Genomic DNA, 25,786 nt, shown 5'->3' on the forward strand with positions numbered 1-25,786 from the left:
CTTATTTTTCTTGGTTAATAAACGCTGAGACGTCCCTAATGCAAAACAATGTAATGTACAGAGAAGTTTTTTCATTGCGGAAATGAATTTCTGTCTTCAAGCCCATCTTTTAGCTTTCATAGTGCTCCAGGCCAGAATTCAAACAAAGCTCATTCATTTTTATATACTGAAAAAAATCTTTTTAACCGTGTATGTAAGTAATAATTGACCATCATTGTACCAAAATGGAACAAAATCGGCAAATACAAATCAAACAGTGAGACACTGGCATTCAGTCTGCTTTCTATATTTTATTAGCAATAAAACGATACACATGTAGTCCAAAACAGACTGAATACCCTTTGTCGGTATAAATGTGGGTTAATAATTTGCCGTATGTAACAAATGTGTCTCCGCTGCTCTTAATAGTGATGCCGTAAATCTACACTTTGCTGGAGAAGAGTCAATAAATTCAAACACAGTCCTAGAGTTTTGAACGTCTCGCGCGTTGTTTTTGAAGTACTCGGGCGCATGCCTATAGACTGAGCACGTAACACGCGTGACCATGACGTCATCGTTTCCAAACATTTACTCTGAGATGATAATGGCAGCGTTTTCAAAAACTTACGCTTTGAAACCCCCCAAAAAATTGCGTTTCCAGGCCACAAAACGCCGTTGTCATGTAAACGAACCCCAAAAAACGTTGTCGTGGAAACGGCCCCTTAGACAGATTCACCATAAAAAAAAAAAAGAAAAGAAAAAGTTGGCTTGACTTAAAATTGCAAGGCAACTTGCTGCACAGCTTTTTTGAGTTTACTCAACAAGGTTCAAAAGTGAACTACTTTGGTTAGAAGTTGAGTAAACTCAAAAAAAAATAAAAAATAAAAATAAGGAAAAGCTGTGCAGCAATTTCCTTGAAATTTTAAGTTAGGTCGGCTTTTTTCCTAGCAAACCACCAGTTTTGTTCCAGCTCTATTCCACATACACATGTTCAATGTGACGTTTCCACCTCAGTGGAAGTGTATTGAAAAGAGATGATTGTAACCCGAAACCAGTATTAGCGCCCGAGAGCTCATATGGAGCTGATCAGTATGGGCATTGTTTCTCCCCCCCCCCCCCATTTCCTTCCAATATCTTGAAAATACTAGCAAGACATGTTTAGAACACTTCTGCCAAAACAATAATGACTTTCATGGCTTGCAATAAAGCTCAACCGGACTGACAAAGGTCTGGTTTATACGAACTCTCCCAAATTAGCGGATAACATCAAGCGAGGCAATTTCATTCATTTCCACCACAGAAATAGATTTGTTCACCAGATAAGCCGGTTAGCAACGGGCCTCTTCAAGACAAGCTAATGCAATAAGTACAAACTGTTTCAGGCGAAAAGGAATTTACAATACTTAAAAGCAACTGCAATAGGACTGGCCACATTCCTAAGGTCTGACACCATGAAGAAACAAATAATAATAATGAACTGGACACTTATTCTATAAGAGCAGCATTATTACCAAAGTTCATCTGTTCGCCAAATCCTCCCGCTATTCCCAGCGCATCTTCACATACACCCCATTTGTCACTTCTCCACTAAGCACGGGTCCACAGGGCACATTGCAGATAACAGTCCTCTTCACCGATGTACATTTTCTCCATCTGTCTGTCCTTAGAGAGAGAGTGTTCCAATCCCAACGCATGGGTGAGCATTTGTATGGGTGCGCAATCATACCCCATGGGGCAGGTGTTGTGTTACTGAGGAAGCAAAGTAACAAGACGGATATCCAAAGCCAAACAATGTCGGCTGTATTCGCACTGGTCAGGAACTGGCACTGACAATTCCCACAGCACCAACAAAATGGACAGGAAGGAAGGTCAGAAAGCATATTATATTTTTTATATATATTATATATATATACACACACACACACACACACACACACACACACACACACACACACACACACACATACATATGAGAATCAGAGTCAACCTTTGCCCCTTACGTCCTTTATTATTAAATATAAAACATTTTGCTGACCACATTACAACTGGAGGAGGATCTGAAATATACTGTAGGCTTGCTCAGAAGTCCACAGAGTATAGAACAGACAGTGGGTGTATACGTACATCTGCTTGTACTGGCATTAAAGTGAATAAATATGGCCTAGAGGGAATGTTTATATTCGGAGGCCACCGAAGTCTTGATTAATATAAAGGAACATTAACATTCACTTAGGAACGGTTTGGGGATCAGGAATTGCACTTGTAGCCACTATAATTTGCAACACAATGTTTTACAGTAGGGCAGCTAGCCACAAGTCCTTGGAAAGCACTGTGTGTAAAATGTTTCCTTAAATAAATCGTGAATTAAAAAAAATCTCTTGCCAAACACTATGCAACCGGATTTTTTTCAAATGGCACTTGATTGACAAAAATAATCAAATAAAATAAAAAGATATGCAGAGGCAGATTTCATAGACCATGTCTGTTTCCCTTTTTCAAAAAGTCAGCCTTAGAGCAGCACACATTTAATCACAGGCTTAAGAGTCTAGACAACAGTGTGATCATTAACCAGATTGACACTGTAGCATGGCGAAGGCTACGGCTCGTTTCGCCTTCTCCAACACGTAGCGCAATTCTAGAACTTGATCAATCAGAGCGCATGGCTATGAGACAACACAAAGCAGACTTGTGTGACGAAATGGATGGTGGTGTAAGAAATCCTGATTAATGGCCCCCTTACGTGTAAGCTGTTATGGACTGTGTGTGTACAGCAATGCACAAAAGCGGTCTTTTCTGCTTCCGGTGTGCCTCTGATTACGAAACCAGGCAGAGCGTCTGGCCAATTAAAACTCCCCACTGGTGCACATTCCAAAAGCTTGTCATCCATGAAGATTCTACAACATGGATCTGGCCTCTCGTTCTCCGTCTGGCTCCGTCTCCCTCCCCAGTGTGCCGTCTCCGGCTTTGTCTCGGTACACAAAAGCTCCCTGCCTACACCACTTCCCAGGTCAGCTCATTGTGAAATGGTAAACTTGTTCCAGAATCGTCATAGAAACTCTATGAATTCACTTCATACAGCTGACAAACGAGCATTTAGCTGGAGAGAGAACAGGGGCTGTCTGGTACGCATTAGGGATTCGGGATACGCAGGAACGCTGGAACGTAATGCCGCGTTCCGACAAGGGAAGGACAATCGGCTCACAAGCAAACCAGCAGCGAGTTGTGCGTGATCAATGAACTTCAACCGACGGTACAGCACATTGAGGCGGTCTACCCAAGCAGAGTCGTGCGGCCTAGTGAAGCTGCCGAGGACGAGGGAACAGGGCAGCATTCAGGTGGAAGCGATTCCACTCTCTCAAACCATACAACCAACAAGATGCGAGAAAGAATAAGAGGCTAATTACACTGCTCTGGCAGGTAAGCGGAGACGTTGCCAGCTTGGGATGCTTCGAGACGACTAAGACAGTTAAAGGGGACTGAGACACGAACCCGAATAAAAATGTTGACATAAAAAAAAGGGCTGATGATACCGGTTGCGATCAGTGGTGTTGAGAATGACTTCGCAATCGTCACTGAGAGCAAAGGCACACGGCGGTTTGCATACACACAAACACAAACGTGTGCGTGCGTGCGCGCGTGTGAGCATGCATGCAAGTGAGCATGCGCGGACACAAAAGCACACTCCCGATGATCTGAAGTGGGTAAATTTGGTGGAACTCTTGGGGGTAGAGTAAGGGAACGTGAGAAATTGTGGGGCCATATGAGCATTAATAATGCTTGTGTCACCTAAAATCGATGGAAGGCGCCTTGGCTTAATGTTGGATTCAAATTTGATGTTACAGGGATCAACGAGCATGATCATGCAAATCAGTACAACCTGCAAAAACAGACTTACTCCAACTTTGGTCCAAACTGGTATGGACAATCTTTGCTTTGTCGATGAAAAAGCAGCACGTTGCTCTGAACCTGTACAAAGTCTGCATGTGTATTTTTTTTCTTAATTAACTGCAAAACATACATTGAAATTATACAAGTGAAACCTGCATTTAATTGTACTTAATTTCATTGCACTTTTAAAGGGAAATAGCATTGTAAATCGCCTGACCAATAAGAGAAGAGGAGGGGGATCTTAAAGATTTGCAGGAAAAAGCAGTGATTGTCCAGACATCACGTCACAGCAGCACATTGTTACAACAGAGGAAAAGCCTGCGCAAAAAGCCTGGCTCGTCCCTTGTCCCAAAAGACCGTGTCTCCATACCCTGTTCTTTGGTGCTTAAATAAAAGACGACAAGCTAGAACTTTCAGCTCGAAAACAACTTTTCTTTCCTCCCTGAAAAGTGATTTAGTGTGGCAGGAACACCACAACTCATTGTTCCAACATGGGAGAAAATAAATATTTTATACATATTATATATCCGGAGAAATCCTAGTTCTATTTACAATGTATTAATGCAGAAATACTCCCTCTACATATATACTAAAGCCATTTTATTTCTTCAACATTTTGTGCAGGTCAATTTTTCTAAACAAAAATGAACCCATTAACCCTCAGAACATTTCAGGGCTTCAGAAGTATTTAAACACCATGTTCTACATCTTCCCTTCATCAGGAAAGCAGAAACCGGCAGGAGACTTCGATGACCGTTATAAACACTGACAAAGCGCAGGTAAGTGGGGATGAAATCTGCCAGATGTCGAACCTGAAGGACAAGCAATAGAACTGTGGGTGCATTTACAAGTAATGGAGTAAGAGAGGGGCCCACTGGCAAGATGAGGTCAAGCCCATGATCGTGTTTCCAAGTCCTCAATGCGACAACACAGCCACAATGATTCTGATATAGCTGTTGGGCTCAGGAAACTGGATAGCAGTGACGGTGGTAGCAAGAGCAGTACTATTAGCCAATTGCAAGAAAGGGAAACTTACACCAAGGTAGTATGCTTTAGTCATGGACATCCCTTAGCCCATCTCCAATGAGATACAGACAGCTATGTCAATAAATCACCGAGGACTAGGAGTAGAAGTCGCATGCGCAAAAGCTTTCAGATCAAACACGGCCATCTCCGTTTACTCAGTGAGGCCATCCTCAGATTCCTTCAAAGACCACACTCCGTCTAAAACCTTTCCCCAATCCAGTCCTCAGAGTATACAAGCTGTAGGCTTGAGCTGATTGACGATGGTATCAGAAATCGATTCCATCTATGGAATCGATTCCATCTATTCCTCGCGATGGCGAGGAAATTGGATGATGCCAGAAAATGTGTCCGCAGCTTTAAAATGCACCTATTTTTCTTTTTCAGATATTACCTTTCATGTAGTGTGTTAAAGAGCTGTTTGTGAATGTAAAAATGTTCTGAAAAGTTAAGAGTTATTGACTCCCAAAAGAAGGAACCGATTCTGAACAGCTGGAACGGCTTATCAGTAATTCCAGACTTACTTCCTGTACAAACCTACGTAGGTTTGTAACAAAAAACGCCGCCTCTGGTCTTCATCGGCTGCTCGAACGACGTGTATTTTGACCCGCCATCAGACACTACAGTTGAGGTTGCGTCCTGAAAGAGTTCGGTTCGTGTCTAGAAGACGTTGATTTCTGCGCTGCAAAAGCAAAACCACTTGGCATGGACTCCCAAAGGACGAGGATGTAAAGCGTCAGTGGTTAGAATTCATTTTAAAACTATATCACAGTTCAACTCCAACCTTCGTTGTGTTCCCGTCATTTCACTGACGGCCGCTTCTCAAATCTAGCTGAAGTCAACGCGGGATCAGCGAAACGATTATTCATTAAAGATGGAGCCGTACCCACTTTATTTACACCATCTTGCACCTCTGGATCACAATCTGTAAGTATGATTAATTATTTATGTATATATTTTCTACCGTGTTCCAAATGTGTAGTTTTGTGTTGCATACGTTTACAGCCAGTGCACAGCTTTTAGCCTGTTAGCAGTTAGCCTCTGCTAACTGGCTAACTCATGTTATTGCCAAACTACATACAAACCTACCACTGAGAAACGTCCTGTTCTCATCAAGTCCTGTTCAGGCATTCGCCCCCTGATTGGGGCTTCTGGATGACTGCGTATCCTTCCCTGATTCGTCACTCCCCTACTATATGACCATTAAACTACCTTAATCGTTTACGCAACAACATGGAGACTGAACCGCAAGCTTTGCTGGATTTGTTGTCATTCTTAGGCAGCAATTGTCCAGTTAAATTCTGTATTTTATAATACTGCAGCTGCCTACATGCGCAAGAGGCGAGCTATGATTAGAGAAATCGGCAACAAATCTCATTTCAAGCAGCGTAAGCCCTACATGGACTGCCGGTTTTGGGTTAGACCAAAAGAGAGCGGACCGCAGACAATGAAACCAAGGGGAAACAAGCGAGACACATGGTGACAAGGTTTCTTGACCCATAAGCTGTTTGAGCAGCCCACATTAAGAGCAGCAAAAAACAGCCTACATTTAAAAAAAGAAACAATATCCCTTATTGTTTTTTTCATAATGAGTGTATGACTGCTTATGTGACCTATGCATCTGTTTTTACCATCATGTATCATTTATGTATTCACTGCAGTGTACCAGTGTACTGTTACAAATAAAGTTATGTTTTAAATGCCGTTTTAAAATGAAAACTGACTAGTGTAAACAGGGCTTCAGATGCTCTTCTGTTCACCAGTTGTAAAGAGTTATCTTGGCCTTCCTGTCAGCTTGAACCAGTTTGGTAATTCTCCTCTGAGCTCTCTATCAGTACGGTGTTTCCACCCACAAAATTGCCACTCACTGGACATTTTTGTTGTTGTTGTTGTTTTCCACACAATTCTGTGTGTGAAGGAGTATTCAGTTTCTGAAATACTCAAAACAGTCAAAGCAACTGAGATCAGGTGCCACATGTTTGGCTGTTTGCATAATTGGTATTCCTAATAAAGTAGACAGTGAGTGTAATTAAAAAGGTACTTTGGGAATTGTTTGAGGAAAAACATGCTTAGAATGGTTTGCCCATTTCTGTACAAATATGGGTTTAGAAAAACTTGTCATCAGTCTGCAAGTGGAGAAATTCATTTCAATCAAAATATATATAAATCTTTACTTTAGGGCATTGGCAGCATTTCTGAGGTACTGTTATTGAGCTGGATGGAGATATCAGTAAGGGTAATTAAAGCTTCGGGCCATGGGCGAGGCTAAAATGACCTTGCTGCAGCCTGTTCCTGTGTCATGGCCAGGCCCTGGGGCTGGCTGACTATTTGGCTATCAGAAAGAAGATATGAAACACGTTGACACACACATTACGTAACGCGTGAGTGGGTGTTTGAGGATGTAAGAGTCTTGGAACGGTCGGCTTTGCAATTTTGAAAGTTGGTTCGCTTTGGAGTTTGCACGTGTCGAGATTAAGGCATGAATGCTCTAGTGCCTTAGGATAGTTTCTACTCAGAAAAACATGACCCTGATAATCAGTTACGTCACGATGTGCGGAACGTGCGGTGGATTCGAGACACAATATTACCAGGTGGTTGAATACAGGAAGCTATAAATCAGCTACTAATTCAGCTGGTCAACTTGCTTGTAGCCAAAGCTTGCATTAGCATTTTGTTTGTACTTGTGGTCTCTGAATGTAACTCAAGTCCTGAGTCTTGTCTCGTTTTGCTCCATTTCTCTGAAAACCACTGGAGTTTGTTACCAAAGTGTAACGGTAACATTCATTTTCTGCTAGTTTCTATACATTGTTACCCGGCACTCCCCCTGCAGAGCCTCCAGTGAGTGACGGCCCAGCAGGGGGTGAATTCTGCATGCAGGAACAATCAAACAAATGCCCCCCCCCCCCCCCCAAACCCCGTTCCAAATTACATTCTGCATGAGACCACCAAGACCCACACACTGGGAGCCCAGATCCCCAAGCAGCAACAAAGCTTGCGCCTGCAGAGGATTGACGGGGCTGCACCACCGAGTGAAAATTGCAAGGGGATTTTGACTGATTGAAGAGGAGCCTAGTCTGAGGATGAGAACAAAACTCAGGACTTACCAAAAAGGAGTTGGCACTGTGTGTGATTTCAAGCAAGCTTCAGTGTTGCACTTTTGGGGAATAAGCTGGAGGTCTCTGGAGCCTTGCCCAGGCGCTGATGTTTGCTTTTAACCATATACATACACATGCTCTCTCTGTATGGATGAGGCATATGCGTACTGACCTTTTCATACCCCTCTACTCAAACAGCTTTGAAGCTTGTGCCTCTGGTGACATTGTTTAATTCGCTGTTCTTCTGAGTGAACCAGGCTGTGCAGTGCAGCGCAGAGCCACTCCTGATTGACGCTTTGTAAAAAATCCGCCTGCACATTTGTGCCTTTTCCTCACCACAAGGCAGATAGAGGCCGCCACCGAAGCTCCTTGTTAACACATCCAATTTGCATGTGGAGTTCCCAGGGGCCCATTCACTTGGCTCATGCATCCTGCCTTGTCTTAAAGAGCGTGCTTTGTAGGAAGTGTTGATGCAGGCATTCCTTTTTATCTAGCCTTAACATCTAGAAGCTTTTCTTTTCTTTGTGCTCATTCTGTTGGGCCATTTTTATCTGTTCTGGCTTGCTCCAAGGCCTTATCCAAGGTCTGGTCCCTTCTCTTTTTATCCTTCATTGTGTTTTTTTTTGTTTTGTTTTGTTTTGTTTTTCTTTCTGCTCTCTCTTCTCTTTCAGTTGAATTTAATACCAAAACCCGTTGTTTTGTGCATTTGCCTTGACAGACATCGTTGTTACGAGGTCATGTTTAATCATGCTCTTCGGATCTGTTGCAGAGACGAACCACTCAACGGAGAAAATGTGCAGTCTTCTGAAAGAAGACATTGTGTTGTCGTGTTTCATCTGTGGGTGTAATCGAGAGCACTAGCATCAGTCCACCAGCTCCCAGTCTCTACTGTGATGTGTTCCATGCTACCCTTCCCTTACCAGGCACAGCTCCATATGAAACTCCCTTGTTTCATGAGCAGCATTGCAAATTAAGCCCCGAGACAGTTGCCGTCCACTAGTATTGATGTTAATGGGAATAATAGTACGGATGCTGCCAATAACTGTGGTGTTTTTATGGTCCCAGAGCAACGTTTTGTGGCTGTGGAGACAGAGGAAGGACATGGGCCAGGGATTTTGCCGTGGGTTTTGGGCAGTATCCCCAGCTTGGCTAACATTCCAGAACCTCTGAATGCTTGCTAATTATTCCCATAAGCTTCATCGGGTATTGGCCTTGATGAGCCTAAGACCAGATCTCTGCTTGCACTGGTAATTCACATTCACTTCCCCACCACCTATGTGCTTCCTTAATCCCACTTTTACAGACCTTCTGAACATGCCATAAAGTCTTTTGAGGAGGATAAAAAAAAAAGCAGAGTGTTGATCTGATGTGTGCTGTGGTAAAAGGATGGGGGATTAAAATGCCCTCTGGTTCTCACAGACCCCATTTAATTTGAATATGCATTGCACTTTTTAGATGGCTTTTCCAAAAACTGGCCATACGATGGCTGAATTTACCAAACGTATTTTAAACAGGCCATCTCTTTCAAACGTCTTTAATATGGGGGGGGGTTCCTCCCCCTGAACATCATTACATAACTGTCACCAAGGCCCCCCCGCCCGATGATCTAGATATTTTTTGCTCCCTCACAGTTCCCAAAACACCTGCAATAGGTATTCGGTGTCCTTCATTGCTTTGTTCAGGTGCGTGATAGCTGTCAACTGCCAGCCCACAATGGGAGCCATGCACATTAGTTCAAATCAAATACTATGTGTTGGTGTCCCGTCAAGGGTGAATTCTCCTGCCTTGAGCCCGTTTAGCTTGGGTTCACTGCGACACTGATCAGGATAGTGGATACTGAAGATGAATGAATGGTGATGATACTTTTTAAAATTTTATGATATGGATTCCAATAATGATCTGACGTATTTTTTTTAACTGAAGGACTTCACTTAAGATGGCCATATCATATTGGTGTCATGTCTAAATGCATGAAAGGATTGTCAAAGTTTTTTTTTTTTTTTAGGTATATTTATTGACACTTGTTTACTACAGTCCTCTTTGGGCATGTGTGTGGCATTGCTGGTATTGTGCTTACCACATGAGAGATTCAGGCAGTTTTTCACCTGTCCTTATCAAAATGTGTGCTAAGCTAGAATTATCAGGCAGTGTGAAGAGAGGTTTTGCTGTTTTCTTTGTCTAAAGCCCTTGAAGTGCACTTATTACGCTATATTAAAGTGCCTAATTTGTTTGAGGTCTCATACAATAGGTTTACATGCATCCAAGAGCAAAAAACACTTAAATTTTCTCATAATTTACATTGCAGCACCTCTTTGTTTCCTCAGGGTCACAAATGACTCGCTCAAGGATCCGTTCACTCTAAACTCCTCCTTTCAGAGAGCCTACTCTGCTCTGATTGGTAAGCTGTCCTGGTCTGTTGTGATTGACACCGCTTACAGCACGTGTCAGAATGGAAACGTCCATTACCATATCTAAATTTCAGTTCAGTGATGATGTCGTCGGTTTTACTTTATCAATTTCAAGCCTGAACCAACATCGCAACCTGAAGCCACGCCTTCGTTTTCAAAAGTCTTCGTTTTGGTCTGTTTACACTGAAACGCGAGCTCAGAGTTTCCAAAAGTCACGGTTTTCGAGTGTCGAAAATGCGGGAGTAGTGTAGACGACAGCCGTAACCGCAACGAAAGTTATGCGTTTTAAAAAAAACGAAAAAGCACTAGTGTAAACGGGGCCTGAGGAATGCACAACATGTTGAACCTTGAGGTGGACGGACTACAACATCGGAACACCACCTCAAGTTCCATGCCAAGAAGAGACATCTGAGGCTTCACTTGGCTTGGTCTCACTGAAACAGGACAGTTGGAGATTACAAAAACATTGCCTGGTCTTTTTCCAGTATTTGTCTGTCCGGTTTCAGTGAACCTCAGATTCCTGTTCTTGGCTGACAGGAGCGGAACCCGATGTGGTCTTCTGCTGTTGTAGTCCATCCATTTCAAGATTCGACACGTTGTGTGTTCTTCAGCTGCTGTTATTTTCGCCATGGTTGTAAAGAGTGTTGTTTGCCCGCAATATTCATACCAGTCTGGCACCATCAACCTTGTCATGGTCAAAATCACTGAAAATCACCCCCTTCCCCTCCCCTCCTTTATGATGTTTGTTTTGAATATTAACTGGGTGAACATTAACCAAGTGGCCGGTGAACGTACTTTCCTCTTAATTACTATGTAAAACCAATATTATCTAAAATAAGGGACATTCATTCCCTTCACCCTTAGCTTCTCAGATGATTTTAATTCATGCTGATTTCTAATGGCAGGCCCACCCACACTGATATGCTCCTGGCTACAGTGATGCACTTCAGCTATTATTCTCTGCTTATCAGAAAACAGCTAGGTGCCAATTCAAAACGATCATGGCAGCAGAAGCAGTTTTTTCACACATACACACGTTTAAGCAACACTTCTGGTTTAAGTCAAATGCTTTTGAGGTCAGAGTGTTAAGCAGAAAGGAGTGCACGATACTCTTTTTGCTATCCGTTCTTAGGCTTGTAATCTTGCTGACAACAGGGAGGAACAATTTCTGTCGAGCCAGGATCAATTCCCTCCATCGATACTGTTGATATTCTAGTGGCCCGTTTCTTGACAAAAGACCTCATCCTTAGTCACTGACAAAGAGAAATATAATTCCTGATGCGTTTGCTCTTACCCGACACTACAAAGAGCACAAGGCTGTGTTCACACGAGCCCTGCTGTTTAACTGCCACTGCACATTTGACCAAGAGAAAACAGCCAGGTTTACTCGAATGCACTCCGCAATAGAAAATACGGCCTTTGAGCAATTAAGCATCATGACTGGCGAGTACAGTCAAAAGTATCTTGATCGGTTTAGACCAGTCAATTTCTCCATTTGGATCGTATTACAATAAGTGAAACTCCTGTGTGCGCTAATGCGTGATGTCACCATGACTATAGCCAGGCTAAATGTTGAAAAATATTATTGTTAATAATAATAATAATAAATCAAATCTAAATAACTAGTCCACAGCATTTGATATGAGACAGAACTCAGACGTAACGATTTTTTTTATGTCAGTACTTGTTTTAGGCAGGGCTTTATCAATACAAAAAAAAAAAATATATATATATATATATATATATATATTATATTATATTATATCTATATATATCTATATATCTATATCTATATATATCTATATCTATATCTATATCTATATATATATATATCTATATATATCTATATATATATATATATATATATATATATATATATATATATATAAATAAAAACACACGTGAACAAAGCAGAAGGTTGCACTGTTGCAGAGATAACTACGCGCTCATCCAATAGACAGAACTGTGGGATTAATTCAAATCTAAATGACACTGATCAGGACATATTAGTTCACCTGGTCAATTCTTATTACATTACTTTGTGTAACGCAAAACAGGAGCTTTTTAGATCACGGGCATGGCTGGACCCTTCCTTCGACTCATGTCTTATCTCTGCAGTGATATGGCACACAGTTGATTATTTACCAGACTGCAGCTGAGAGACATATAGTGAACATAAGATATGACCTCCATTTTAAAACGTGGAAATATTTCACGCGTCAAGCATACCCCTATGAGAACATGTACAAGATGTATACTATAATAGGAAGTCGAAGAACTGCGGTCGCCGGTTCTGCAGTTCTAATGCGCTAAAGTAATTAGAACGGGAACGATCCTCCGAGAGCAAAGAGAGCCTTTGATCTTCACCACTGTCCATACCTGAGGCATGACATAAGACCCAGCTGCCAATATGAAGCAAAACAGACTGCTCTAGCACAGGAAAGAGTGTTCCGCTGCCTCCCAATAAGAAACTGTTGACACAAAGAGATACCAATCTGGTCAGTGCTAACCACTCTCCTTTTGAAGAGGCACTGCGCAGCAGCAGGAACTCAACACACACGTTTTTACAACATCTAGGCCAATCATCAACCATCACAAACACTGGGGCTTTTCTTTAAAAGGCCAAGACCCTCTCTGCTTTGGTTAGGAATGGGAGGGTGTGAAAGCTTCAGACCTTAGTGGGGAACTGTGTACTTCAGGGCTTAAGTAACTATGAGGTCCTCCACGATAAAATAATCCTTGGTATCTCTCATACAGAAAGGATCTGAGGAGACCAACTGGTTGGCGAATAAACATCTTGAATCCCAGACGGTAAAGAGAAGTTCAAAAAGTGTACTCCGTTAGACTGTGGAAAAATAATTCCACTGCTTTTTCATACAGGCAGATCAGATCCGTGCTTCTGTTCAACCTGCGCAAACATGCTTATTTAAAGTTAACACTACTTCCAATGGTGCACAACCCTTTTAAACAGCAACAAAAAAAAGGGAAAAAGAGATCAACTAGAGCAATATACAGAGTCAAATGTGTCAGTGTTGGTCTAGGTATGCTTTTGTGCAAATTCTTTGTCAAAAGGAGTAAAGAAAGGAATAAAATTGCACATTTATTACAGGACAGGACACGCTCGATCGTATTCTTGGCCTGGTCCATGTACAAACCACCACAAGCGCTACGTCTTAATTGAAAGGATAGCGATTCAGCAGGGAAATACTATAATTTTTCCACCACGAGTTGAAAACAAAAGATGCTTGTGGCTGATGGATCACTAGTCATATTAGAAGCTTTGTCTAAAAACTGTGCTCGTGGTTACGTTCTATCTGGGTGAAGATGAAATAGCAGAACTTTGTAACACAAAGTTCTCAATGTGTCCGTTATGGTAATATGTGATTTACGATACCAATGGGCCAACACATCTGAATGAAGTATACCGTTTGGATGAAAAATTTTATTTGGCCAGCTTGGCTGGAACATACCATCTGGAGGGGGGAGTTAAAAAAAAAAAAAAAAAAAAAAAAAAAATGCAGAGGGCAAAAATAATAATACCCTTGCTGATTAATCACAGAAAAGCAGAAAAGTTGGCTTGGAAAGGATATAATTTTGGACATCGGTGCTGTGTTGGATATACTTGGCCTAACCGTGGATAGAATGTGGATTCAGGACCATGGAAATATGGAGAATAGATGTTTTGACTACCAGGTGAAAAGGGCCAGCGCTGAAAGCCAAAACCAGAAGGGGGACACTGACCGTTCAATTACGTTCTCCTGTGGACCATTTTCACCCTAGCAACAGGAGACATTGTTAGCCAAAAAGCAGAGCTTTTTGTGTTCTCTTTCTGCTTTCTAAGAAGCCTCCACCCTTCAGCGACAGTAGACCTTGTTACTCTCGCCGGATCAATTATCTCAGGCCCTATTACTGACAAAGAAAAGAGTCCGATGCGTATCAGGGTCTATTGTGAGATGCACATGCGCATGGCACCCAGACTGTTCAACAAGCCATTAGAACGCGGTCTTGTTAACCGTCATGACAAAACCCGAGTTGCGCTACAATAAGAGATTATCGATGCAGGCGAGTTTGGGTACAATCGGCCGAATTTTACATTACAATGATACACCGGGGAAAACAATGGGCTTTGGGCCTGGTGGAAAGTACAAGGCAAATTACAAGCAAATGGAGTCTGTGATTTGAGACAGCTGTTCTATTTCGCACATATAACCCAACTACTAAGACTTACATCATTCCACCTACTAACTTCCCATAATCACAGTCTCATCTGAAACGCCAGTATCATAAATCAATACATCAATAAGCTAAAGTTGATGGAAAAAAAAAAAAGCAATGCTGTTTTATGAATTATGTCCAAATGATGTGAAAGGACGTATTACATTACTTGGGTTTATGTCTACAGGTTATTTTATAGTCAGTAATAACAATGATGCAGTCTTTCCAAGAGAAAACACAAAGTACATAAAAAAAAAGTTACCATGATGATGGTTTTGAACAGGAGCAGAATTTTTTGTCCAATAATAGTTACATTACACAGTCTGTACAAGATTTCGCAAAGTTTTGTGATGACTGTTGCGGCCAAAAACGCTCGATTTTGCGGTAGATTTTTTCAAAGTTTGTGATGCATCTTGCGGAGTGGAAATCTTGTGCATCTTGTGGAAAACCACTCGAACTGGCGAAATCGCACTTGCGGGAAATTGTTTTGCATGGTCTTTCGAAGTGAAGTTTGCTGGTAAACGAGACCTCTTAGCTGTACTCGCGTTCGACGCACGTGAATCGAAGAGGGTTTTGACTGAACGTGCGTTGTGATGAATATTGCGGAGTTCATTTGATTTTGCATTCGCGACATCCTGGAGGGACTGATTACACTACGTCATCGGGTGAAACGAATCCAGCCAGAAAGGGCTTCGGTGACTGTGAAAAGCATTTCATTCATTACAAGTCACACATTAGTCCCAACCACTTGGGGACAAATCAAAAGTTCTCTGCAAATGGGCTCATTTTACAACATAAAACCTTGAAATATAACTAGAACTGCAATAAATAAATAAATAAATAAATAAAAATCAGACATGTGGCGGCAAGATTATTCCACATCTGGATTTTTTTTCCTGCGGTGGAATTTATAGTCCAAGCATGGATTTAAAACTTGGAGACAATAACAACGTTTACTTATGTAACGAAAAAGCGTTAAACCCGGCAGTATTAATAGTATTTGTAAGATGGGCTTTGAAAACCATAGATTTAAATGTTAGGGGACAGAAAGAAGCCTTTCCTGATCTACAGGGTGTCCCAAAACAAGAAGAAGCAGCCCCCTTTATCTATCACATATAGATTACAGCACAGTGAAATTCTTTTCTTCACATATCCCAGCTTGTTAGGAAGCTGGGGTCAGAGCACAGGGTCAGCCGTGATACAGCGTCCCGGGAACTGACAGAGTTATGGGCCTTGCCCAAGGGCACAACAGTGGCAGCCTGGTGGTGCTGGGGCTTGAACCCCGACCTTGCGATCGGTAACCCAGAGCCTTAACCATTGAGCCACAACTGCCCTCTGTGTTTAAAAAAAAAAAAAAAAAAAAAAGTCCACATACACAATGAAACTCACCACTTTCTAGCAATATCTTCCAAAACTTAATACTTGGTTTACGTTATGTATTTTGATTTTCAGATACATTTAAGAACGCATTTGACAAAAGAAGAACGTGTTGAAATCGTTCGCACGGCTAGATCGTGAAGCAAGGTTGCGATGGACTTTCACAGGTAACATGGCAGGCCCATCTCTCTCACACACACACCCGACACTGTTACCAAACTTACTAACAAATTCAAGCAGACTGGAAGTGTTGCGGACCGACCGAGACATGAACGGCGTGGTGCTGGCGTACATAGTCCCCTGTGTCCGGAGACTTACGGGACATCCCGTAGTGGTTTTTTTTCCTTCTATGACACGGCCCTTAACTTGTAATAAATGAGATAAACGTAAGCCACATGCCAAAAATGTAAATGTACATGGCAACCAATATACTGAAAAACTTGTTAGGCCAGTGGTGTGATTCTCACTTCAGGTGAAAGAGGTCCCAGACAAACAAATCCCTGTTGTGTGTGTGTGTGTATTGGGGGGACTGGGTTCCGCAGGTTTTTAAAATGAAGTCCAGATCACAGGACCGCCTGAGAGCCAGTGCCGGACTCCTCGGCCAGACTCCTAAGCTTGGGAAAACACCCTTGAAATGCATTCTCCTCATTTTAATAGCACTTTAGATGATAAATAGTACAAATAAACACATGTAAATGTAAAAGCCACGGATTTCCTTTAACTCCAGGGAAACATGTGGTATATAAACAGAGTGGATCCTGGAGTCAGCTTTGCTCATCCTGATCACGAAGAAGAGGTCACAGTCTCTCTCTCTCTCTCTCTCTCTCACCCCCAACCTACAACCAGATAAAAATCACTACATTTACATAGCCATTATAGTCTACTACGATAAGATTTAGGTTTCGACTTGGGGAATGTAGGTACTTTTACTTCCAAGTGCCATACAGACACAATGTTCACGTCGTGAAGAATATTAACAACAACAAAAAACAAGCTAGGAAAACCTCTAGCCCTCCACATAGCCTACATGCTGCTCTCATTCGTTTCCTCAGACAAAAAAAAGAGAAACAAACCCGTTTCCCGACATAAAATCACAACCAGACGTCGAGTCTATAGGTTTAAACGAATTACAGCGTAATGCCCAGGCTATAAAATGAACTCAGCACTATGCGTGTTATTATAAAGCTATTTGTGCTTAGCTTCTGGCAGAGCAAACTTTTCCGTGCAGGAGCTTTGGGCTATATATTATATCCCCCTCGTTCATTGTAGTCGAGGCAGAGAGTAATAAACGTGTTCAGAGTCAAGTCACAAAACCTAGTTGTGTTTGAGAGGCCGCGAAGTTGAATGAGAAAGGCTGAGAGAGGAGTCTTACCGTACACTCCTTTGTTGGGGACGTCGTTACTGTTGAAGCCCTTCGAGCTGTACGCCGTCCGGACTTCATTGCAGTTCTTGGACTTCTGTTCACTCGGGCTGGCTGAGGCACAAATCACTGCGGATACACACACCGCGAGCGCAACAATCGCCTTCATCGTCGCGTCGAAGCTTTCTGCACACACAAGCGGTGACAAAACACGACTTTCGCTTCGTTTAAAATGTATCTCTGAGCCCGTCTTCGGATTTCCACATGGAGATGCGGCGTCTCGTGGAGTTCACTTTAAAAGCAAATTTTAAAAAGTTGCTCACGGAGACGGTGGGAGTTTTCACCGTCCGTTTCTGGTTTAAAAAGTTGATGAACAGCTTTTTTTTTTTTTTTTTTTTAACCAAAAAAACAAAGACTACAGGGGAGGGAAAAATACTGTTTTAAAAGACGGGTTTGTATCGGCAGTCTCGCGAGGTCAAACTTCTGCGTGAAAAAAGCCAGTCGCGAGAGAGAGAGAGTGAGCACGAGCCCGGCGCCAACACGAACATACGGTGAAAAAAAACCACACACAACTCGTATCAAAACAGCTTCGAAAGATGTTTTCGCTGGAAGGTATCCAACTCGGAGTTTGATTCCGTCTTGAGGAGAATAACTGGGAACGGAATGAAAGTTTCTGTGAGAAGTTTTTGGTTTTGTTTCTTAACCTCCCAGCGCTGTGTAGTCCTCAAGACGGGACGCTTTAAGGTTGGAGTCACTCGCCGTGTGCTCGAGCGCTGCCTGCCTGCATGCGCGCGCGCGTGGTACGACGTCTTCTGCGCGTCGACTCGCGCGCTCACGTGAACTCCTTTTCAGACAAAGCGGCGTGCACGCGCAACACGCGTTCACCTGGGGCTATCTGACTCAGGTATCTGAACAATGTGTGTGGCACAAGGACAAATACTTTATTTTTGTTTTTTGTTTTTGTTTAATCATTATTAAATAAATAAATAAAAGTTATATCTAGAGCGAATTCTTCTGTAATCACTGACTAAACTCACCATGTTTCCTTGTTTTTATGATTTGAAAACAACATTTATTGCCCATAGGGATCATTTTCATAGAAAAAAATGTCATCATTATTCATATATTTAGTAATATCACCTTGACTTATTTACGTTCCACACACAAAATGAATCGCCTTAACTTATTTAAATATATCATCTTTTAGGTTATACAGGTAACAAGATACATTCTGCTCAATAATGTCTGGTGGTTAATAATTAGCCTAATCTCACACTAATATATGAGAGGAATATAATCTGTAATTGAAGTAAATTTATTCTAAGAAAAAAAAGTAAAAAAACAAACAAACAAAAGAATCCTTCTCAAAAATGCAACCTGCCTATGATCATAAAACAGAACTGAGTCTTCTTCTATAATGTTTGATGAGACCGCACAGCAAAGTCCCCAGTGCTGAATTAACACCCAGAGTGTTGATTGAACTCTTTCAGTGTTCATTTGTGTCCATTTGGACATATATAAGCACTGAAGATGTTAATTCAACACTGGGGATTTTGCTGTGTGGAGAATACAGAGCAACAAATCTGAGCTCAGTCCTCCATTCGGAATCTCCCCAGATCCTCCAGGTCCTTGGTTCTCTTGTATAGAATTTCCTCCTCAGTTCACGTGGCGTGTTTCCAATGGGACTTAAATCAGGGGACTTGACACAGTGATCATTAAGTCATTTTTGCCTGAATTTGGGTATATGTATTTGACCTTTCTCCTGCTGGAATGTCCAACCATGAACCATTTGTAGCTTCCATTTTCCATGCCGCGTATCCTACACAGGGTCGAGGGAGAGCCTGGAGCCTATCTAAGGGAACGCAGGGCACAAGATGTGGGACACTCTGGACAGGGTGCCAACCCATTGCAGGGCACAATTACACACACATTCACACACTACGGACAGTTTGGAAATGCCAATCCACATACCATGCATGTCTTTGGACTGGGGGAGGAAACCGGAGTATCCGGGGAGAACACGCAAACTCTGTGCACACAGGGCGGAGGCGGGAATCAATCCCTCCAGAGGTGCAGTGCAACAGAGCTAAGCCACATGTCCCTGCACAGGTAGCCAGATTTCCATTCCATATTTCCTGGTACTTCATGTAGTCTATGATGCCATGTAAGGCCTTTAAAGGAAAAAAACTAAAAAAAAAAAAAGGCCCCACAACATAAAATCACAGATCCTCCACCATACATACCCACTTCTCCACAAGCTCTATTCTTGTCTCGTCTGACCTTAGAACCAGCTAAATGGTTTCAGTCAAAGTTTCAGTAGTGTCTTTGTGGTTAGACAAAAGAAAAGGTGTGGCTTCTATACAGTTTGTTGGCATAGAGGTGTCTAATTGTAGATTTGGAGACTTTTGGTGACCTCAATATGCTACCGTCATCTCGCCAGCTGTGATGCTTGGAGAAATATTTAGCTCTGTAGCCATCCTCCTCGATGTGTGTGTCCTCTTCCAGGCAGGATTATTACAGCTCTGGTTGTTTAAAACTTCTTAATTATTGCTTTAACACTGGATTCATGTGGGTATCTATTTTGTGTAGTCACTGCATGATTTATGACTTATTTTATTTGTGTATTGTCCATTTATGTCCACATGTTTACAAATGACTAAAGGCCTCTGTCTCGCACGCATATGTGGCATTATCCTTATCAATAAACCATGACTTCATGACAAAGGGAAGCGCATACTACATGTAGCGCAACGCCCTCCAAAAAAGGTTATTTAGCCTATGTTAAATAATTGAATTGAATCAATATTGATTTTAGGATATGTATTAGGCAGCCATTTTTTAACATGTCCCATATTACCAATTCAGGGAGTTAGATCATGTAGAACAGTACGATTCAGTTAGTGTGACACATGCGAAGCATTTTTTTGCTATGGAAAAAGAAAGGGGAAAATGAAAAAGCAGTGAAAGGAAAACAGACAGTGAAAATTTTCTTCAAGGTACACAAATGGTGGAGTGAGGTGAATCAGAAGGGAAATGTCAAAGCTTTCTAGACACACACAAGGTAGCATTACTCCCAGACCAAAACAGTTGCTGTTGACAAGGGAAACATGACTCATCAGCACTGTTGTCATTATTCATGATTTTTTTCTCCTGATTTTTTCCAAATATTTCTACAATTTTTGACCACTCTATTAGTTAAATAATAATAAAAAATTATATTAGATAACAGTACACTGGTACATTTCTTTATGAAGAACCATAGACACAACACAGTACATGTCCATTAATACATTACCCAATACTATAGAGAGGCACAGATGTGGAGCCCATTATATAGCCCTGAGCCACAAACACTGATATGTCTGCATGTCATGAAATGTGACACAGTCATATGAACACTCATATGAGTAGCACTGTTTTGTTAGAGGCCATGCAGTCCAAGTCATGTTTGTGTATTGTGACAGCAGAAAGTGTCTCGCTCTCACTCTTCTGAACTGATGGTGCTCATTCAGCACGCTATAGATATGAATCAACTCGTGGATCAAACTACACAAGGTTAAGAAGAGCATGTTAGATAAGAACAAGGATGTTGAAAAATATTAAATGTTAAACACAAATGGCTATCGGTGATGATATGTTTCCTCCAGCCCGTGGTAAAAATGTAACATCGAAGACGTGACAGATCGTAAATTGTGAGGAGATTCCCCGTGATGTTGTCTCTGTCATACATTTGGTAGTATGTGGTTGCTGTGAGATTCCTGAGGTTAGGCCTGCTCAGTAAGTGAGAATGAGGGACAAATGGAGAATGGTCATTTTTAACTTAACTTTAACTTAGTTTACAGAACAGGAGGATATAGACTTGTGGATTAACATCTACTGTAAATCACTGGTTTGTGTTTTATGTCTTAATATTTTACAGTGCCCTCCACTAATATTGGCACCCTTGGTCAATATGAACAAAGAAGGCTGTGAAAAATTGTCTTTATTGTTTAACCTTTTGCTCTTTTGTTTTAAAAAAAAGAAATCACGAAAATACTCTGCTCTCATGGATATCAAACAATTGCAAACACAACACAGGTTTATCAAAACAAACGTCTTTGTTAAATATATGTGTGGCACAATTATTGGCATCCCTATGAATTCATATGAGAAAAATATATTTGAATTAGATTCCCATTGATATTTTTTATTTTTTAGGGGACTAGGAAAAGGAAATTGTTCACCCTTGACTTCCTGTTTCACAGGGGAATAAATATGAGGTAACACATAGGCCAAATTCCCTAAGTCATTCATAACAATGGGTGAGACCAAGGTATATACCAATATAGCTGTGATGTGTGGCAAAAGGTTGTTGAGCTTCAAAAAATGGGAAGTGGCTATAAGAAAATAGCAAAAGCATTGAAAATGCCCATTTCCACCATCAGGGCAATAATTAAGAAGTTCCAGTCAACTGGAAATGTTATGAATAAACCTGGAATTGGATGTGTGTCTATATTGTCTCATCGCACTGTGAAGAGGATGGTTCAAGTGGCCAAAAAATCTCCAAGGATCACAGCTGGAGAACTGAAGAAGTTAGTTGTGTCTTGGGGTCAGAAAGTCCCCAAAACTACAATCCGAAGTCACCTAAATCACCACAAGTTGTTTGGAAGGGTTTCAAGAAAAAAGCCCCTATTCTGATCCAAAAACAAACTCAAGCATCTTCAGTTTGCCAGAGAATGGTGGAACTTCAAATGGGATCGGGTTCTATGGTCAGATGAAACCAGAGGTGGTTTTGGGGTGAACTGATGAAGAGAGTCCACCAGCGTGGATCTCGAAATTTGAAGGATCTGGAGAGATTCTGTATGGAGGAATGGTCTCAGATCCCTTGACATGTTTTCTTCAACCTCATCAGACATTATAGGAGAAGACTCAGAGCTGTTATCTTGGCAAAGGGAGGTATCATAAAGTATTAACTAAAAAGGTTCCAATAATTGTGCCACACCTATATTTAACAAAGTTTTTTAAAAATAAATAAATATATATATATATATATATATATATATATATATATATATAAACTTGTGTTTGCAATTGTTTGATATCCATGAGAGCAGAGTATTTGTCTATATACAATAGACAAAGACAAATTTTCACAGCCTTCTTTGCTCATAATTACCAAGGGTGCCAATATTAGAGGAGGGCACAGTGTTCCTGTGCAGAAAGTAAATCCTACAGTAAATCCTTGGATATAATAAAATCACTATAACTTTAGATTGTTTTTGACTGTCAGAAACACACTGTTTTCCAGCATAACCAGCACCAATTATTTTTCTCATATATTTCTCCAAAATAATTTTTCAATGTCTATTTGATTTGATCTATTTAAAGACATTCTCATGCACACAACCACTACAATAAAGTAATGATTTGGAATACTATTTGGCTGACTCATCTAAAGTAGGCAGCTCAAAAAATGTATGTTATTTCCTATGCTGATGTTTTGACAAGCCATTTGGTTCACCATGTGACCAAGAGAGAGGCGATAATTTATGACTGATGGCAAAAGTTAGAAATGCAATTTATAGCCTCTTTAAATTAGACCCATGATTTATCACTTAATGTCACACCAGTAATCGTGTATTTATGCACTCTTGGCCTAAAGTATATTTTCCCACACCAAACTTCATCAAGAGCATACTTGGGGGCCTCAACATGTCTGGATTTGTGAAAGCATGTGTATGTATCGCTGCGGCTGTGTGTGTGCGTCTTCATGGTTTGGGGGAGGCTTTCAGCAACATTGCATTCCGACTATTGTGTCCCGCATTCCTCGGCCGGCCCCATTCATTCTGTGTGACTGTGGCTTGGAAAGCGGACGGCCAATGGAAAGCCACTGAGGAGTTCTGGGGATCTGTTGACTATGGATGTGAAAGTGGGCTGGTGTTACTTTCAATGGACAACAAAAGGTGAGCACTATTTGCCTCAGAACTCTCACTAATGGAAAATTTGTGGCCCTGGAATTCCACAGAACATGAATGGGATTGAGTGTAAAAAGAGAATTATGCTTGTTTCAGAAATGGCTCTTAGTGCAACATCGGTTTCATTAACATCTCAATTGGAAGTAGCTAGTGTGAAACATTTTACTACAGCTTGATATTACACGGCTGACTACTTTACAATTCCCCTATATGTAACTTTTCACACGGGCTATACATGATGAGTTTTGGTGGCAGAATCATTATCTCACAGTGATCTAACAATGAGCTGATAATATCTGTAAAAATTAGCCTAATTGATGTTCTTAGTAACAGATAAATCAGTTTACACTCGGTTCCCCAGTGCCCCATTCACCCCCACATAATATGGACCAGTTGACCCTAAAATTGGGTCATCCTTGTATTGCCACTTTATTACCCTAAGAAAACATTCAGCCTACGCATCTCAATGGGTCTGTTTGCCCATTCTCCCATTCCCATTAACATTCAGAGTGTAGGCAGGAGCTGGGGTCAGCTCAGCTGCTGCCTCCCTCTCTCAAGCCCCCATTGGCCCAGGCCTGATAACCAGACTTTCGTTACCATTCTAAAGGTTCTTCACAAGTTCTAAGAGAAAGGCACAGCTAGAGACGGGCAAGCTTTATCTGGCTTTGAGGGAGAAAGGAGCAAGTGTGAGAATGCAAAAGACACTGCCTCAGGGTGTGTGGCCCCACGGTCAGTTAGGTGGCCAGATTAGGCGGGTAATGGGAAATAAATTAGAGCCTGCTAAATACATTGGTGGGGGGCATTAGAAGGTAAACACTCAGGCAAAATGGGGTTTGTTTGCTGCTATTGGTGTGAAACTCTATAGCTGTGTCTGACACTTTTTTCTTTCTTTTTTTTTAACAGATCAAAGAAGTCGAATGAATAAGAAGATTGCTTTTTGTTTATATAGTTGGCCTTGTGTGGCTCCTCATACCTTAATTAGTCTGCATTTCTGACACACACTTGTGAAACTGGATATCAAAAAGGCGTCTTTGAGTTGAAGAGCAAGAACACACAAACTTCATAAATATCCCTTATGTCTCGTCAAACAAACAGGAAACCCGCTCCAAAACCACAAAGAATATTCACAGCACAATGTGAACATGTTTATTGACTTTAATAAATACAAAGTGTGAAATCAGAATGCAGTCGCAAAGCCAGAAGACATCATCTTAATCTGGTTTGGCTGCGAGACACCCTGTTACCACAAAAAAAAAAAAGCATCAATATTGGCTTCCACAAATCACAAATACTGGTCAAACAAGGCGAAGTGCTGCACATACAGGAAGTACTCGTCACTGAATGCTGAACTGGGTAACTGGTGTGAAAGTCAGTCTTCGCGAGTGCTCCACAGCTCAGAGCTACCAAATGGCCTCAGATATTCCCCCACTACTCAAATCAGCTGTAATATAAACAGCAATGAGGGAATTTGGTGTTTAATTACAGGGCTTCTTAACACAATTCACTACAGGCCAACATGTAATAACTCATTTAATACCCACTGGATTTTCGATGTGATTTCATTTGTGAGTTCTCAGTCGTTTACTTGAACTTACGTGCCTATTACTTTCAGATGAGAATGGAATGAGACACTATCTTTCAGAGCCACCAAACCTGCTATACTTCTGGGCAAAACAAGCCTGCGGATTGGATACTGGATCGCTTCTTCAAACAGCTCAAAATATGAAACCTTTTCCATAATTTACAAAGAACATACTGCACATGAGAACATTTATTACTCTACACGTTAAAAATGACTGTACATTTACAGCATTTCTTTCACAGCAAAATATTATTTTGGAAATATTTTACAGGGTTGTACAGATAAACGATTGGGCAATTAGAGCAGTGCGCTTATATACAGTAAAATACCGGAACACACAACGCATAGTGGAATATTGAATGTTTTAGCAAAGATTCTCATTGTGTCGACATTTGTAAATGAGCAGATCTTATTCTGCGGCCTTTATTTTAGCAATTTTTAAGTGAGCTCATACCCTCTTCGATATAAGTTTATATGCTAGTAAAAATGTCAGGTTAGCAAAGCACAAAGTTTCTTCTTTTAGCGTGAATTAATTCAATGGTAGAGGTGGTTGAATCAGTGCAAACTAGTCGAGTGAAGTGGTAGCTCAGTGATTAAGCCTTAGGGCTATAGATCAGAAAGTCGTAAATTCAAATCCCAGCGCTGCCAAACTGCCGCGGTTGACCCTTAACCAGTCTGTACAGGATGGTTTTTTTTTGTTGTTGAGTTTTTTTTTTTGCGATTGGTGCGACCAAAAATGCTTGATTTTGATGCGACTTTTAAAAAAATAATAATAATAATTGTGATGCAAATTACTTGAATTGGCGAAACTGCAATTGCACAAACTTTTTTGCACGGTCTTTCACAGTGAGGTTTGTTGGTAAATGAGACTTTTTAGTTGTATTCATATTTGATGCTGACGTATC

At 41.2% G+C, this 25,786-nt stretch overlaps 1 protein-coding gene across 1 annotated transcript in view; it reads right to left on the bottom strand.

Annotated features, from left to right (window-relative positions):
• The window catches only part of gpc4 (glypican 4), a 45,472-nt gene extending 27,286 nt beyond the window's left edge, over window positions 1-18,186 (bottom strand). The window contains exon 1 of the mRNA XM_053630801.1: window positions 17,358-18,186. Within this exon, the coding sequence (XP_053486776.1) occupies window positions 17,358-17,514 (157 nt within the window). The 5' untranslated portion in view covers window positions 17,515-18,186. The remainder of the gene's footprint in view (window positions 1-17,357) is intronic.
• Between the last annotated feature and the right edge of the window lie 7,600 nt (window positions 18,187-25,786).

This window comes from Ictalurus furcatus, chromosome 8 (assembly GCF_023375685.1).
Source record: "Ictalurus furcatus strain D&B chromosome 8, Billie_1.0, whole genome shotgun sequence".
NCBI classification, from domain to species: Eukaryota; Metazoa; Chordata; class Actinopteri; order Siluriformes; family Ictaluridae; genus Ictalurus; species Ictalurus furcatus.